The 18,897-nt window shown below is 43.5% G+C and overlaps 1 protein-coding gene across 1 annotated transcript in view; it reads right to left on the bottom strand.

The window, feature by feature from the left end:
• The window catches only part of CALB1 (calbindin 1), a 75,797-nt gene extending 58,280 nt beyond the window's left edge, over positions 1 to 17,517 (bottom strand). The window contains exons 1-3 of the mRNA XM_083187088.1: positions 17,245 to 17,517; positions 16,911 to 16,987; positions 11,429 to 11,503 (exon numbers count right to left, since the gene is read on the bottom strand). Of these exons, the coding sequence (XP_083043214.1) occupies positions 11,429 to 11,503; positions 16,911 to 16,987; positions 17,245 to 17,323 (231 nt within the window). The 5' untranslated portion in view covers positions 17,324 to 17,517. The remainder of the gene's footprint in view (positions 1 to 11,428; positions 11,504 to 16,910; positions 16,988 to 17,244) is intronic.
• Between the last annotated feature and the right edge of the window lie 1,380 nt (positions 17,518 to 18,897).

The raw sequence follows: 18,897 nt of genomic DNA, 5'->3' as shown, positions 1-18,897 counted from the left end.
TGTCTAATCTAGATACTTCATGGTTAGGATGAAAATCCTTGACACTGATAGTCCAAAATGGGTGCCTCACCACTGCATTACAGCTAATGGGTAAATGTCTGAATGCTCGTTGTGGGGGAGAAGTGGTATCAGCGCCATTATCTGTGCTGATAATGCTTCTCCCCCATGTAGGAGACATCTGCTGAATGACATGGTGTATGTATAAAACCTCTGTATTATGGTCATGGTATCTGTGAACTGCCTTGAGTCCTATTTGAGAAAAGCAACACATCGGCTTGCATTGGGAGATGGCCTTTATTTGCATTTAATTCAAGCCACCTCTGAGTCAAGTGCATGACTAGAACTTGTGGGCCCCATAGCAAAATCTTGAAAGCTCCCCCCCCCCCCTAGCCTTTGTCACTGCAATACCCCTATGGGGCAGGAGAGAAGAGAGTGAGAGTGTGTCAGGGGGAGAGAGAGAGAGAGAATAGCGAGTTAGAGAGAAGGAGAGAGAGCAAGTAAGAGAGAGAGAGGGTTTTTAATGGAAAAAGAGGGAATGAGAGAGAGGGAGAGAGAGACAGTGTCAGGGAGAGAAAGAAAGGGGAGCAAGTGATAGAGAGAGGTAGAGAGAGGGGGTAAGAGGGAGAGATATTGCTTACTACAGCAAAGGACGGGGCTAGAGGCATAGACGGACTGGGGGAGAGATGGACAGGGCATGGGTGAACAGACGCACGGAAAGAGAACCACAAGGGGACATAGACAGACATTGGCAGCATTGACGAACGGATGGACAGACAGAGCACCATATGAAGGCATAGACGGATGGACAGACAGAGCACCATATGAAGGCATAGACGGATGGACAGACAGAGCACCATATGAAGGCATAGATGGATGGACAGACAGAGCACCATATGAAGGCATAGATGGATGGACAGAGCACCATATGAAGGCATAGACGGATGGACAGACGGACGAGAGGGGGCATATAAGGATGGAGTAGAGTGGCTATGGACAGGTGGACGGGGGCATGGATGGACCGATGGATGGAAAGAGCACCACATGGGGACATAGACAGTCATTGGCAATATTAATGTACAGATGGACAGACAGAGCACCATATGGGGGAATAGACAGACGAGAGGGGCTTAGACAGACATAGCACCATATGGGGGTATAGACGAATGGCAGGGGGCATAGACATTCAAATGGATGGATAGAGAACCATATTGGGGTATAGACGGACAGATGGGAGTGGGTATGGATGGATGGACGGGGGCATGGGCGGACAGACGACAAACAGAGCCCCATATGGGGTCATAGACAAACAGATGGATTAGAGGTGGCATAGACAGATGGATGAACGCGAGGGGGCATAGATGGACAGCATGGCCATACCCTCTCACTATACAGGGTGCAGGCAATGCAGCTGTTTTGGTGCTTGAGGGGGCCCTGAAGGTAATCTCACTGCAGCTTCTGTATTATAAATATTTTTTTTCTATACAGCACTGTGATCCCAACAAGCTACTTGGATTTATGCTGCAAAAAAAATTGTTGCCTATATATGTTGCACACAGTCGTGTTCTTACATTGAGGCTGAATCAAATAAACATCATTCTCTAATAGGTAATTCCTGAGATGGGGTATGGTGTTTGAGGGCCTCATATGTTCTCACCAGTTATGATTAACAAGGAACATAAATAATGAAAACAATAGATCAGAACCAAGCAATCAAAAGGTATTAGAGGTTAAAACAATCTGGGCAGGTATAACCATTTTTCCAATGCCTTATTGGGCCTTATTCTGGTTCTCTCTCAGAGGCAAATTCCTTCTCAAATGGACAAAACCATTCGCACTGCAGGGGGCAGATGGAACATGTGCAGAGAGAGAATTAGATTTGGGTGAGTTATTTTGTTTCTGTGCAGGGAAAATACTGACTGCTTTATTTATACACTGCAATATAGATCTCACTTTGAAGAAAAACCCCACCCAAATCTAATTCTATCTGCACATGTTACATCTGCCCCACCTGCAGTGCACATGGTTTTGTCCATTTGAGAAGGAATTTGCCTCTGAGAGTGAACCAGAATAAGGCCCAATATGTGCAATGATGTTTCCATATTTCTTACACAAAACGATGCATGTTGAAACACAAATAGGTATCTTTAGTATTCCTGTCACTTTTCAATCCTTCAGCATAAGTTGTAGTGATGCTCACACTCTGGCTTACTCGTATACAGTAGAGTTAACCTTTTTGAGTGTTTTATATGTAGAGAGTAAGCATCACTTCAACTCATGTATGCATTTTGTGCATATTGTGACAGGAATCCATAGCCATATTATTATTAAAGATACCTTTATGTGTCTCATCATCAATTATTTTGTGTAAGCAACATGTAAGCATCACTTCACATATGCATTGGAGAGCGATGGGAATCTATAGTCCCAACACTAAAGATACCTTTATGTGTTTCAACATACATTGTCTTGTGTAAGAAAACATCATTGCACATATAAAGGCACTGGAAAATTGGTTACAACTGCCCTTATCATGATTGGTGAGAAGATATGAGGACCTCAAACATCTGAATACACCCACAGAGAGGGTGATGAGTGAGGACAAAGCTGGAAGGCTGGGGCTTGTCATATTCTCTGTTTATACATTTCTATGAAATTCCATAGACAAAAAAAAAACAACAACTTATGGTTTCACGAGTCCCGATAAGGCTTCTTGAACATGATTTGAAATTTCATAAAACTACTGAATTTCAACCACAAAAAAGCAATGAAATTCCGATCATTGAGGCTGAAGCCTTAATGGACGTTTCTCTTGTGCTGGATACTAGAACAGCAGTAGCAGTTAAAAATAAAAACATTAAGAAGAAAAAATAATACTGTTTTAGAGTGTGCAGGGGGGTTGCCTTTAGAAACCACCCAAGCCATCGGGCCCCATAGCAGCTGCATCCCCTGCACCATATATAGTTACACCACTGCTCCCAATCCTCCAGGAACTCGCATGGAGTTTCCTCACCAGTCCTAACAATCCTGTATGCAACAGCCAGTGCCACAACAAGATTTGTGTGAGCAGTGTGCTGTACCAAGTGCAAAGGCTCTGTAGGCACACCATGCCCGCACTTCTGGGACTAAGTAAAAACCGGACCCAGACAAGACCCCGGAATGCCGGACCAGACATCAAACTGTCTTCCGGTCTTCCACCAGGGACATGGGGAAGGGGAGATTACAGCCTCCCCGTGTGGTCCGGACCATTCTGTTTTTTGCTACATGCCCGGACCATACAAGAAGGCTTTTTTCTACCCCTAATTCTCTCCCTGGTGACAGCTGTCACAGACAGGACACCCCCAGAGACTACAAGTTCCAGAAAGCAGAGTTTGATGTTCGGTCCAGCATTCCTGAGTCTTGTCCGGGTACGGTTTTTACCCATACCCAGCATTTCTGGTTTGCAGGGTGCATGGAATGGCACCCTGCAGACAGCAGCGTGTGTGTGACAGTAGTCTACCTCCAGTGGCCCAGGGTACGGATACTGCTGTAGTTTCTGGGTGCTGGCCATGAGCAAGTGTTACAGCACTGGCAAAGTGCACAGAGCCATGTACTCAGTAAATGCATGCGCCGCAAGAACTATTTGCAAAAAATCGTTCAGCTGTGCAAACATCACCTCTGCGACAACCTCTGAATCAGAACCATTGTTTCTATATTGAGTACATGCCTGATATTCTCAGAAACTGCATACAGTACTGTAGGGAACTACAGTACTTTGTCATGTAGCTTATAAACATTGCGCCTTATGTATTATGGCATTACATACTGTAGTAAAGGAGAGATGAATGTCAAATATAATATAGTACCCTATATTTGGATGCCAGCATATGCATTATACATGAATCCTGTAATATGTCTATATATATGTATACACTGCGCAGTATAATACCTTTCCCCATGTATGCAGCAGATATATTGCAAGTCATTATATGATCTATACACAATTTAACATTTGTTATTTAAATTTCATGCATGACAGTACAGAGCAAAGACTCTTCAGTGAGTTATGAAACAAGCCAGTGTCTGGGTAAATTAATGGCGGCATTTGGCAATAAATCCAAGGCTCCAACCTATTCCCTTTCAGTTATCCTAGCTTGTATTACGTTATAAAGAAGATCACATTTTAGAAAGGTTAATTGGATTGAAAATTAATAGTATTTTTTTTTTTTTAGAAATCACTGTATCTCATGTTGCAATGAGCTTTTTGTCTTGAAACATTGTTATGTGACCACTTGGTTTTCAAGTATATCCTAAAGTGTTTCAACTAACAATTGTTCCGAACCATTGAACAAAAGTAACTGCAAATTTGAATTCTATTTATGTTGGTGGTTTCAAGAAATAGTACATTTACTAAGAACTTTATAAGGATTGCAATATTCTTTTGTTTATCTTCTTGGAAATGATTGTAAACCACCAGAACATCAATACACACTGAAACTGGAGCCTCTCACAGTGTAAACAAAATATGATATCCTCCAACCCCTGGGGCCATCTAAGTTGAGTGATCTGGAAAGGATGGTGTTAAAATCTCAATCAGATTCTCTTTCTGCAGTCTTCCATGGTGCAGGTTTATTAACTATTTTTCTTCCAGATCACACAGTACAGTGCAGACAGACATCAATTGAAAACAAAGAGCAACATACAGTAATGAAATCCAGATATTTAAAGAACCGCAATTTACATAGGGTTGTAGTTATCTAGCCTTGGGATGAGAGATAAAGTGGAGTAGTTGTCCAAAGAGACCAATCAGCTTCTGTTATTTCAAAGGTTATGCTAAACAAATGACAATTAGAAGCTGATTGGTTTCTCTGGGAATAAATCCACTTTATCTCTCTCCAAGACTTGATATATATATATATATATATATATATATATATATATATATATAGGTGGGGGTTCATGGCAGCACTCACACGGATTTCAGAAATAACACGCCACACAGTGGAACTGGTGTCAAATAGAATCCAACAATACAAACATGTACAGTGCTTACCTAAATACTGTGTCTACAGACCGCCTCCAGTCACGCCGCACCCCCAGCCGGGACGCTCCGGTCGCACAGGCACTTCCGGGTATTGCCTGACCTCTCACCTTGCGCACCCCGGTCAACTCTTTACGTGATTCCTGGAGTGCCTCACCAGCTACTGTATATATATATATATATATATATATATATATATATATATATATATATATACCCCTATTGTCTCTCAATATACAGATGGAGCAGCTCTCATTAGAGCTGCTCCTGGCAATAGAATCGTCATCTGCCGCCGTTTGCTATCCGACATAAGAGGGCGCACGTGGATGAGACGCTTGGGCATTCTGTCAGAGCCCGACGATCCTCGCTGTTCCCCCGTCACCACCCGCAGCCCCCTGCAGCCCCCACTAACCCTGCCCGAATCCCTGGAGCGGAGACGGGCAGGGAATCCACTCTCTGCCACCGTGCTAGCGGGGACACACGAGCGTGTGAGACGCTTGCGCGTTCCCATCAGATGCAGCGCCTGACCGCCACCCTGTGCCGGCTGAGGGAACCTGGTGATTCCACAGGCTGGCGGTCAGGCGCTCCATCTGTATAATTACATAACAGCACTTTGGAATTCTCACGATGACCAAGTGATGCAGGTGGCCATACATGGGACCAAATATAATAGAATGTGAGAATCAGAAAGTGAGAGATTTTGGGAGAGTTTTCCCATTTATTTAAAGCGGCAATCATTTACTTGGCAAAATCAACCTGGTTTTGCAGTGTAAATGATTTCCGCTAGATGTTTTTTACATTTGGCCCAAGATATCATTTTAAAAATTTTGTCCTACTAGCCACCAGTGGCGCAGAGAGGTGGCGGTGGAACCTGGGGCTGGAGGAGCAAGGGCCCCACTCCCCCCTTCCCCGTTTCAAGCAACCGGAGATGGGAGAGAGAGATGATGCTCAATTCTGTGTGCTTAGCTGAGGAGAGAGAGGCAGCTGCAGCAGAACATCACCGCAGTCCTCTCTCCCTGCGGTGATGTGCAATGCCACCCGCACTCCCACCGGTGCCCACCCATCCAAACAAAGTTGTGTTGGTTTTTTCTTCAAAGGGGTGTGGCCATGCCTCCTGGTGACCACGCCCCCTCATGGAGGCACACCTCCTTCATTTTACCATGACCTGTCCATGCCCCTGCATACTATTGGGCAGTAGTCTCTCATCTCTGATGAATGAGAGATCACTCCTTAGTGGCTGTTCAACTATTAAGTAGGTGGACTTATTGGATTGGTTCAACTATTAAGTAGGTGGACTTATTGGATTGGTTCACTGTGCATTGGGAGCTGCCAGTGCGCATTGGGAGCTACTGCCCTCTGCTGGATAACAGCAGAACAAGAAATGGAAAGAAAAATCACAGTAGGTAAATAATTATAAAAAGTGGAACATCTGTGAGTATTGTATGGATGGGACTGGACTGCACACAATAATTGTAAACCTAATAAGATGTGCTACCATGCTGAGATATGTAGTGTCACACAGAAAATGCAGTTGTGCACTAATCACTAAGAGCACTAGTAATCAGAACAATTACACATTTAACATGGAGAAAAATTGAGGTTTCAAGAATACATTTTGCCAACATCATGGGCCCATTTACCACGACAAGGTGGCCTCATCAGGTAACCTGTCTGAGTTAGATGGTGGTTTTTTTTTTCTTATCCCATTGAACAACAGGAGATCAAGAAAATAAAAATGACAGTAGTTAATTAATTATACAAACTAAAAATATTACAGGGAAATTTATACTGAAAATAATATTTATATCTTTAATCATCTAAGGGGTCACAGGTCATTAATAAATCATTTAAGGGGGCACAGGTCATCAATAAATCATTTAAGGGGGCACAGGTCATTATTAAATCATTTAAGGGGGCACAGGTCATTAATAAATCATAAAACAATCCACCATTCATTATTATTTCATTTAAGGGAGGCTCAGACCTACTTTGATGTACTGCTACCCCCCAGCCAGGGGTACAAGAAGGAGCTCAGTGCTACCTAGCACTGCGCTGGGCATCCCTAGGTGGCTTCTTCACCCTTCCGCCTGGGACTGGGCGTGAGCTGTGACATCCTATCTAAGCGCACCACAATTGCTATTGCCTGGAGCACTGAGTTGGGACTCAGTGGGGTCTAGGCGACCTTTACCATCGAATCACTTATTATAACAGCACTTGGATGAAATAGAAATACACTCATTTAGTTGTAGAAATCTTTTTAAGTGCTGTCAGAAGATATAATAGGAATATATTTTAAATCCCCTCTGACCTTAGTTCATCTCATTAGCAAGCAATCACCCCCTCTATAGTCCTCCCTCTCTTGACAGCTTTATAACTTGTCTACAACGTTTAACACTAAGCCAGAACTCACTGATTTCATTACATCCTCCACTGCTATCTACTCCCCAACACACTTCATGTTCTGTGCTTGTATATAAATTAGCTGGGAGGCTCAGTACGTGCAGCAATATTGAGCACAGCCATCATCCTTGTGGATAAAATATAGCTAAGGTTGGTTGAATGTGGGAATATAGGACCCATCGGCTGGTTGCTTCTTCCTCATGTCTGTTTTAAAGCTGCAAGCTCCAGTGAGCAGGGCTCTTACTCTCACCATGATGTGCACAGTATAGCGGGAAGGCTTAAGCAGTCCTTGCCATGTGTAATTATTCATATAAAGCGCCGAAGCTTACAATCTATTTACCTTTCCACAGATGCAGAGGAGCGAAATAACCCACCAACACAATGGGACAGCAGAGCTAACCATCGGGACAACAAGCAAACCTTTTTTGACCCAAAGAAAGTTACAATGGAATGTTTTCATTGTTTCCCATAAAGCTGTACAATAGGTTATCACTGTCCAATAATATTTTATTATTTATTAACAGTTTCTTACATAGCGCACACATATTCCGCAGCGCTTTACAGAGAATATTTGAACATTCACATCAGTCCCTGCCCCAGTGGAGCTTACAATCTATATTCCCTACCACATGTACATGCACACACAGACATTCCAGGGTTAATTTTGTTGGGAGCCAATTAACCTATCTGTATATTTTTGGATTGTGGGAGGAAACGGGAGTACCCGGAGGAAACCCACGCAAGCACGGGGAGAATATACAAACTCCGCACAGTTAGGGCCATGGTGGGAATCGAACCCATGACATCAGCGCTGTGAGGCAGTAATGCTAACCATTACACCATCCGTGCTGCCCGTAATATACATAATAATGTTAATTCATGCCGGACATCAAACAGCCCCATATTCATTACCAAGGCCATGTTACTGATGGCGTTCACAGTTGACTTTGCAAATAAACCATTTCTCCAATATTCATAACTGGGGGGGGGGGGGGGGGCAGCAACATTTGGATCAATACAGAGCAGTTATTCCTGGTGAATCCAATGGGTATGGGTCTGAGAGCCAGATATGTATCAAGATTCAAAAAGTGATAAAGTGGAGAGTAAGAAACAACCAGCCAATCAGCTCCTACCTGTTATTTTTCAAACAGAGCCTGTGACATGTCAGGCAGGAGCTGATTGGCTGGCTGTTTATCACTCTCCATTTTATCACTTTTGAAGCTTAGTACATCTGGCCCATAGGGTCAATTCAATGAAGGCCGACATACATTAGGGCAACCTTTGAAGGTCGACAGGGCTTATGTCGACATCTAAAATAGGTCAACATGGCTGCAGTTGACAGGGTCGGAAGGGAGACACAAGCATAAGGTCTTTGGCCAGATTGTCAACATAGTGGACATGGGTATCGTCTACATGTACTGTGTCCCCTCGCACCTTAGCCGTGTCGATCCTATTTCAGTATGTCGACCTTTGTCGGGTCGTCCTAGTGACCGTATCCCAAATCCATCAAAATATGGAACATTACTAAATATATTCATACCCTCCAACATGACCCATTCCATTAGGTACAAAATGCTCTGTTCCTGGACTTCCCTGCCAGTGGCAGTTACAGAGGTTGGACTCCAGCACAGTCCAATATTCAAAGAGGGGGGGTCACATCAACTGCCAGTGAGTCCAGGACAGTGATGTGTCGGGTGGTAGTAGGTGTGGCTCCCCTTTTTAAATATTGGACTGTGCTGCAGCCCCACATCTGTAACTGCCACTGGCAGGGAAGTCCAGGAACAGAGCATTTTGTACCTAATGGAATGGGTCATGTTGGAGGGTATGTATATTCAGTAGTTCCCCGATTCCTCAGTGTTTCTCTGGGCATACTATTGTAGGTATTTCCGTATAGCTTTTTTTTTAAATGAAAACTATATTTTAAATACAGTACATAACACTTTTGAAATACAAAACACACAGTTATAAAATAATGATGAGTTTGAATGTAATTGAATATAAATAACAGCTCCTGAGAGAGACCCCTCATTTACAGTATGCGCACATTCAGCAGGCCCATTCCTCAGCACAGACAATTGTCTATCATCACCGGCTGGATAATTACTGAGATTCGCTTCTGATGAATATTTACTGTACACTACAAAGGTTCTCCGCAGTATCCTGTAACATGGCGGCACAGCATCCAATTACTGCTGGGCTGTTATTGCTTTCAGCATATGATTATGTGTTGATTCTTAATCATTCTAACATGGTGTGTTCCATATCCTGGAAGTAATAGTTTAACTCATTGAGTGCCGATGTTGCTGTGAGCGATGTGCAAAATATCCGCTAAAAATGCCAGCGCCGCTCACAGAGACTGTTCTTTTTTTTTGAGGCTCAATATTTGACTACACTTCAATGAATCAACTTCAGGTCATTAAGCCGCAATAACCAAAGTGATTCCTATTCCTCGAGTACGGCCCTGGCCTTTCTAGCGGATATCTCACACAGCAACGTTGGAACTCAAATGGCTTCTAGAAAGATAGCAACAAAAATGATGATACATGCTTACATGATACATGCTTACAGTATACATGCTTACAGGAAACATGCTTACAGGATACATGCTTACAGGATACATGCTTACAGGATACATGCTTACAGGAAACATGCTTACAGTATACTTGCTTACAGTATACATGCTTACAGGATACATGCTTACAGGATACATGCTTACAGGAAACATGCTTACAGTATACATGCTTACAGGAAACATGCTTACAGGATACATGCTTACAGGATACATGCTTACAGGATACATGCATACATGATACATGCTAACAGGATACATGCTTACAGGATACATGCTTACAGGATACATGCTTACAGTATACATGCTTACAGGAAACATGCTTACAGGATACATGCTTACATGATACATGCTTACATGATACATGCTTACAGGAAACATGCTTACAGGATACATGCTTACATGATACATGCTTACATGATACATGCTTACAGGATACATGCTTACATGATACATGCTTAAAAGGTATTTACCCTGCTATTTCATGACAACAAAAAAACATTCTAAGTGAAATTTGGGACATAGAGAGTGGCCAATGGCCTTGGTATGGATTGAGGTAGGGGGTTGGGGTTTGACCAAATCCAGGGATGCATGACTTAGTTCCCTCAAAAAAAATATATAAAAAGCAGAGTATGTAGATAGGGGGGTGCCAGCAGGGCCACAAAAAGTGGGGGGTACTAATTACCTGGGCCCGGGCTTGCTGGAGGGGCACGGCGGGAGCCCTGGTTCGACCCCCCCTTCCCCCTCCATCCCTCCCAGGCAGCAGCAGCAGCAGCACACACCTACAGCATGTGCTGTGCTAACAGTAGGTTCAGCATGAGCGTCTCACTGACAGAGTGAGAGCTCTTGCTGAGCCGGCTGTCAGCACATGCTGTAGGTGTGTGCTGCTACCACTGCTGCTGCTGAAGGGAGGGGGAGGACAATAAGACCTCCCCCCTCAACATTAGAGTGTTTTTTTCATCCCCTAAACATTTTGGGGGTGTGGCCTAATCGTGACAGGTGGCCACGCCTCCCACAATTAGGACATGCCCCCCAAATTTTACCGGAGCCCGGCATACCTCTCGGCAGCCCTGGGTGCCAGCGACCGCAAAGGGGGACATTTGTCCCTCTCGCCATCTCCATAGGGGGGGCAATGTCCTCCATAGCAGTTGTCCTGGGCATCAACCACCATAGCCCAAGTAATTAGTACCCTCCCGCCCCCTCCTCTGCAGAAGGGGCCTCAATGTGGGACTGCTCAGGCCATCTACCCATGTCAAGACAATGAGACATTTGTATTGTTCTGTCTTCATTTTCTTGAGCTCTTTTCACTTTAATTCACAAGACTTTTAACAGAAAAGTCTCCCACAACCGCTGCCCCACAGTCTGTTCTACTGTACCTGAGGCAACTTAATGCACAGACTTCCCAAAATACAGAAGCACTTCCCAAAAATGATAAATCTTACCTCTACTATCCCAATCTTGCCGTCACTGTTGTGTTTATATTCCTCCACAAAAGCTTTCATTTTGTCAGATAAATCCTGTAAAATATGAAATACAGGTTTAATATTTTTTATGTGTTTAGTTTTTTTTTCCATATAACCACACTCAGGGGTCTAGCCTCTATAACCTTAGACACAGCAGTATAGTCTGATGCGCAGGTTATAATGCCATTTAAACTGGTGCAGCTTGGAAATATTAGTACATTCTGTACAGTTTGTAATATTTCAGGATGTGAGACGAGAACACCAACAACATGTTTACTTATCATTTAATTACATAAGAATTATTACTCTCTCAGTCTGCATCTCTCCTACTGTGACAGACGGCTCTCTCGGCCAATCAGTGGCCGCCCATTGAATCAATGGTATTTTTAAAATTTCCTACCCAGCAGCCGCTGTCTGTTCCCAGCTAGCACCACTTTTCTGCTCTTCGGCGCTGGCCAGGAACAGGAAGTTGCAGTTGGGGCAACAGCAGGATAGCACCACCCTCCCCCTTGCACTTAGGACTGCGCTGCCAGCACCCCCCTCGCTGACGACTCTACAGCACTTGCACTGCTGCCACCCTTGTACTGCAGACACAACCACGAGCCGCAATGCCAACACTATCAGTACTCCTGTGCTTCTGACACCATTGTCTCCCTCCCTCCCTGAGGACACTGCTGCCACTAACTGAGTATAACACCAGCACACCTGTACTGTCAGCACAGCCAGCTCTCCTGCACTGCTGCCACCCCACTCTGAGGACACCAATGCTGTGCTGACAACCCATCACAGTAACTGTACCCATACTGTATCAAACCTGCACTATATCCAACACAAACTATATCCCGCTCTGTATCTATATGCGAGCCACACTGTATCCAACCCACACTGTATCTGACTCACACTATGGCCCTGATTCTGGTTCACTTACAAAAGCAAATTCTCTCTCTAATGTACAAAACCATGTGCACTGCAGGTGGGGCAGATGTAACATGTGCAGAGAGAGTTATGTTTGGGTGTTATTTTGTATTTTTTTTACACTGCAATATAGATATCAGTTTGAAGTACAAACCCCACCCAAATGTACCTCTCTCTGCACGTTACATCTGCCCCACCTGCAGTGCACATGATTTTGTCCATTAGAGAGACAACTTGCAAGTGAACCAGAATCAGGCCCTATATCCCACACTGTATGCAACCTCCAATGTACCCAAACCACGCTGTGTCTGATGCGCACTGTATCAGACCTGCACTGTATCTGACACACACTATATCCTGCACTGTATCTAACCAACAAAATATTCCATGCCCCTTACGTAGCTGCAGTGGAATGTGGACAAGTGGCACTGTGTGGCGTAATGTGAATAACGGACACTACTGTGTGGTGTCATGTGAATAACGGACACTATTGTGTGGAGTAATGTGAATAACGGATACTACTGTGTGGAGTAATGTGAATAACGGAGACTACTGTGTGGTGTAATGTGAATAACGGACACTACTGTGTGGTGTAATGTGAATAACGGACACTACTGTGTGGTGTAATGTGAATTTGTACAATATGTGGCCACGCCCCTTTATTGTGTCACCATGCCTTCGGTGTGCACTGTCCATTTTTTTCAGTATGATTAAGGAGGGGGGGGGGGGGGCGCCAATTCCCATTCTGTCACATAGCACCAAAATGTCTAGTTACGGCACTGATTATACCAGTGTGCTATAGTATGAAACATGATCTCTATTGGGCATGAAGTATGCATTCGGCATGCTTTAATTACACAATGAATGAAATAAGGGGCCACAGTCAGCATTCCGACAGTCAGAATTCTGATAGATATGTCTGGTTTAGGGTTAGCCTGTGGGAAGAATCGGTTATGCTTACACTATGGGAGGTGTGCATTTGGGTTAGGGGTAGGATTTAAATATGTACAGGGATCCAATGGGATTTTGACTGTCAGGCTACTACTATAGGCATCCTATCAGCTGGAATCCTCACTGTCAGGATTTCGTACCCAGCCCAAAATATGCACCATATTATTACACATTTCTTATATTATCTAATATATTGGTCTGAACATTCATGATGATATAAATGTTATTATTCAATATATTGTCTTGGCTATCTCCTAAAGTACCTGCTCCATCTATTCAGAGGCTAAACACGATACTATGTTCAGTAATATAAATGGAATAGCCTTCCGTATCAATAAGTATCAGCTTGCTTATACTGTAGACATAAGGTAGACAATAGCTCATAGATGTATTATTAGTTGCTTCACCTGATTTGTTTTTGCTAGAAGCCTGAAGAAAGAAAATATAGTATGACAGAGAGAGGAAAAAGAGTATGAAATAAAGAGAGGACGGTGAAACAAAGAGCAAGAACAGAACAATAAATGGACAGAGACGGAGTGAGAGACTGCTAGATTAGGAATATACAGAGCGAGGAGAAAGATGATTAACAAATAGTTTAGGAGTAGGGAAAAGCAGATGGTAGAGAGAGAAAGAGAGAGAGAGAGAGAGAGAGATGATAGAAGGACTGGTGAGATAAGGTAGAAGAGCAGGGATGATGGTTGGGGAGTGAGAGAAAGTTAAGGTGGCCATACACACACAGATTTATCTTCAGATCTGGCTGGTTGGAACAAAAACATGGTTATGGATGAGAGCAAATGACAGTTGACCATTTGCTAGGAAATGCTGGAAAACTGACAAACTGTCACTCATCCATAACCATGTTTTTGTTCCAACCAGCCAGATCTGAAGATAAATCTTACTAGTGTATGGGCGCCTTAAGAGATGGAAGAAGGCAAAATAAAAGAGGAGATGGACAGAGGAGGCAAAAGAGAGCAAAAGATGGAGGAAGAGAGCGAGTAGGAGGAATGCAGATTGAGAGAACAAGAGATGGGGGAGGAAGATAGAGGGAGAGTCAGTGATGGTGGGAGGGTATGGTAATGGTTTAAGAGATTGATGGAGGGAGGATGAAAGAGTGCATGAGATTGCTGGCTGGAGACGGCAAGAGATGGTGGGAGAGAGGGCAACGGAGTAAGAGATGGAGCCGGGGTGAAAGAGAGCTTGAGATGGAATGAGGTATGGTGGGAGAAAGCAATAGATGGTGAGCAGAGAATAATACTGTAGATGGAAGGTTAAGCAATAGATGGAGGGAGGGAGATAGGTAGAGAACAAGAGATGGTATGGCAAGAGAGAGAGGGGGAAGCAGAGCAAGAGAAAACAAGAGACAGAGGGACGGCAAGACAGAGAGCAAGAGATGATGGGAGGAAAGGAGAGCAAGAGTAAGAGTTGGGGGAGGGTGAAAGACAGCAACATAAGGAGGGAGTGAGGGGGACCAGGAGATGGTGGTAGGGACGTTACAGAGAGTGTGAGAGAGAGACACTGATAGGGAAGGATTTCACCAGGGAGGGAGAGAAATGAGCATTTGTGAAGAAAAAGACTGGAATATAATGAGAGGCAAAGAGCAAATCAAATGTAAGTGGATTAGAAGGTTGCCAGTCTGATGTAAGAAGGATGACACACTGAGCTAGGTAAATGAGAGACACAAACCATCAACAGATTAAAGATTTACCTTCTAACAAGGAAACTCCATAGATCTGTTATTCAATATAAAACCATTTTTAAATCAAACTCCAGAGTTTTTCCTACACTACTTAGTGACAAGCTTCCATGGGATGTAGCAAATAACTGGCTTTACGTTTAAGTGAATGCCCTAGAGAAATGGAAGTGGATAGTGATCTTAACCTTAAAAAACCAAGGTCAGCGGCCTCATTGTCAGGCATCAGAATAATCTGTATGCATCAATGAATCACATTTCTTAAACCCAAATGAACACATTAATGGCTCGTGAGGTTCATTAAACATTTACATTCACTATACAAAATGACTTGGTAAAAGTTGTGTAAAATATAAGACCACTGCGATGCTACATCAGGGCTCCTTAACAAACACTACATTGTCCTTTCTAGACATTTTAAGATACAAATTAAAAGTGGAGCTAATGTGAAATCAAACATGAAATGAAATGTTACGAATAAAAACATACATTTTAAAAATGTTTTCTAAATATTAGTTACAAATAAAATAAAAATGAATTTTAAAGCTAGAAAAATGATGGAAGCTCATTATTCTGTATCAGCTCTATGAGCACAAATAGGTTACGCTGGGGCGCTCTGTTATAGAGAAAACAAGGATCAGAACAAAGACAACTCAACAGGATTATAAATGTTAGACAGTAATCGCCACTGATGTGACATATGCTTGACAGTATGAGGAAACCACATTCAATAAACTGGGATTATTTAACAAATTCAGATACAAATTAGATAGAAATTTAGAAATAAGCTATTATTTTCCAACAGAATTATTACTATTATTATGATTATGATTTTTTTAGAACTTCAGATCAATTAACAAGTATTGGTTATATTCCAGTAACCTCCTAACTTCTAGTACTGTGTTTTTCATGTTATACTGCACTTCAGAATATATATAGAGATTTTTGACGGTCCGTATATATAGATACATATATACGGACCATATATACGGACTGTATATACGGACCGTTTTGACACAGTAAAGTTTTGACACAGTAAAGTTCATGTTTATTTACATGGGACCCGGAGTGACGCCTGTTTGTTCCTGCGCTATATATATATATATATATATATATATATATATCACATATACTATAGATTCCCTTACAATCCACTTATGTAGCTCTTAGACACTGTGAGGTCATAAATATATGTGTATTGGGTATCGTAGTACTGAAGTCTTGATGTGGACAATACACTTACTGGAACATAAAAAGTCACATCTGAATCAACTAAAACCGCCTGAAGTAGGTGCACATACTACACAGAACGCCTAATCCATGTAGGAATTATTCCACATATACGAACAGTGTAAAGTCCATGAAGCAGTTAAGGGAATGGGTAAATAGTGCATTTTTTTCTATTTTGATTTTAAAGTCTTAGGATAAATAAATGAAGTCACTGCAATATTTCAAAGCAGATAGATGCTTATCAACTAACTGAAGGGAATGTTATTTATATCATTTTATGAAGAAGAGCAGAATTCTTTTCAGCATCATGTCATTGTATTCCCAGGCTAGGGAGATAATACATCGTGTATCTGTATTTCAGCCCTACCATGCCTGCCACCAGGCTCTAGAGGTGATAAGTGATACTTTAAGTAGATGCTGCAGTTAAAACTTAAATCGATTTAGAGTTAAATGCTACCTCCTACTGTGGGGGATGACAATACACATGAGTGAATTTGATGCTACTGCTGCTGTGATTTTTGGAAGCTATCAAGCTGATAATACTCATTTGGATTTTGCAAGATGATCAGAAGCCATCAGTAAGAAGAGAGGTCAGTGTAGGCTACATCCAAATAATGACATCCACATACAAGTAGAATGCACCAAACATGAGCAACCAATGTCACTGCCACCTACCAGTCCTGCTTTCTTCCTGGCTTGCAGGAACTCTTCAATAAAGTTCTGCAGTTCTTTCCCTTCGATGAACCCATTCCCTGCAAACAGAAACCAGTACACAGTGAGATCCTCTCCAGTACAATGTCAGCAGGAGAAGACTAGAACAGAAGGTGCCAAGGACTCAGCAGATGATTAAATCCAGCAGAGAAGAAATGATAGATATATATACACAATATATATAGAGAGACAGCTTTAACCTTTTCCATGCCAGGGCATTGCACCTCTCTGGCAGTGAAATGGTTAGGTCTTCAGTAGGTAATGCATAGAGTAGAGTTTTATAGTGCACAATATTCACCATCGCTGTCATAATGATGAAAGATATCCAGAAACTGTGAAGCTGAGATTTCTACTCCTTGCAGGTGAGTCTCCGCCATAGCGTTACAGTGCTGCTGCAGCTGCTGCTGTCCGTGGTGCTGATGAGAGGCTGAAGTTGGAAAGCGCAGACCGGCCGGCTGTATATGGCACGGAGTGTCCTCTGACCCCGCCCATTGCACCTTCAGACCGCCCGAGTCACGCCCCTTATTCCACAATACTGTCTCCTTTATGTCCACTTCACCTTGACTTGCTGCCACCTATGCTACTTGGCTTATCAGGTACAAGCACAGTGCACTGTGCAGGTCGGAAAGCAATTACAGGCAGACACACACACAGTAGTAAAATGAACTTGGCAGGCAGTGGGAGAACAGGTTCTAGAATGAAGTCATCCTAGGGTAGGTTTGTGAATGAATGGTACAGTATATTGCTGGTTACGCTGCACTTACTTTCCTTGAACTCTGACTACTGTCATACACTTGAAGGTTGCTGACAATATGGAAAAAAGTAATTAGAGGGGAAACTTTAACCTATTGCTTTTTAGATTATTTTTCCATCCACTGTACAGTGCTTATCAGCAACAGCAGTACATGTTTGTAGCCTTAGCACTATAAAGTATACATGGCTTTATAGCTAAGTATAGGCTGCTAAAGATAAGTTTATTACACATAACTGATTAAAACGCAGATTACACTAGCAACCTTGTTTTATTTATTATTGTTACAGCCAAACTTGTTTTTTTGTGGGGTGGGATTTTTTTTATTGGCCTTTACTTTGGGGGTGGGGGGATTTAATTGCACGTGAAGGTGGTGAATTGCCATTGCAGCATATGGTAGCCCGATTCACACCCTTTTGCAAGTCTTTTTCACACCCCTTTCGCTCAAAATTGCGCACTGCCCTATGAAATCCATTCGGAATCATTCCCCCTCTGGATTACCCCCTGTTCACAAATGCTGAGTAACTCTAGACTTACTTACGTGGGGAGACAGAGGGCGCCGATGATGTTCCAACAGCTGGGTAATGCCTGGGTCACTCCCAGAAAATGCTAGGTTACCGCCCCCAAAAGGTCACAAGGTGTCAGGTCGAAGTATGGATAGTGAAGGCTAGCCTTCGCTAGATCTGTTCATACAGTCGGCTTGCATATGCGCAGTGGCATCAAGAGGGGGCAGTACATTTTACCCAGGCCTGGGTCTGCTGGAGAGACCCGGGTCCCCAGGGCCGGATTAAGGTCTGTGTGGGCCGTGGACATCAAAATGTCTGTGACCCCCCCCCCCCCGGACGGAGGCAATCCTACTCCCGGACAGAGGCATCCCCCCCTCAAACCCCCCCCCGGATGGAGGTAGCCCCCCTGCCCGCAGGACGGGGATCCGGGCAGCAGGGCTGGGGAGGCAGCGGGGTCCCTGTGGCGGATGGGCAGTCAGCGGTGGGGTCCCTGCGGCGGATGGGAACTAGTAGCGCTACTAGTTCCCATCTAGTTCCCATCTCCGCTGCTGACTTCCTATCCACCGCAGGGACCCTGCCGCTGACTTCACATCCACCGCAGGGACTCCCCGTTGCTCAGTGGCGTGTGCTGAGCTGGGAAGAGAGTCAGCTGCAGCGGCATCCTGTCATCTCTCTCCCTCCCTCACTACACCCC

The sequence above is a fragment of the Crinia signifera genome, chromosome 5 (genome assembly GCF_055691185.1).
Source record: "Crinia signifera chromosome 5, ASM5569118v1, whole genome shotgun sequence".
Taxonomy (NCBI): domain Eukaryota; kingdom Metazoa; phylum Chordata; class Amphibia; order Anura; family Myobatrachidae; genus Crinia; species Crinia signifera.
The sequence above is the reverse complement of the archived record's forward strand: the minus strand, read 5'-3'. Positions and strand labels throughout refer to the sequence as shown.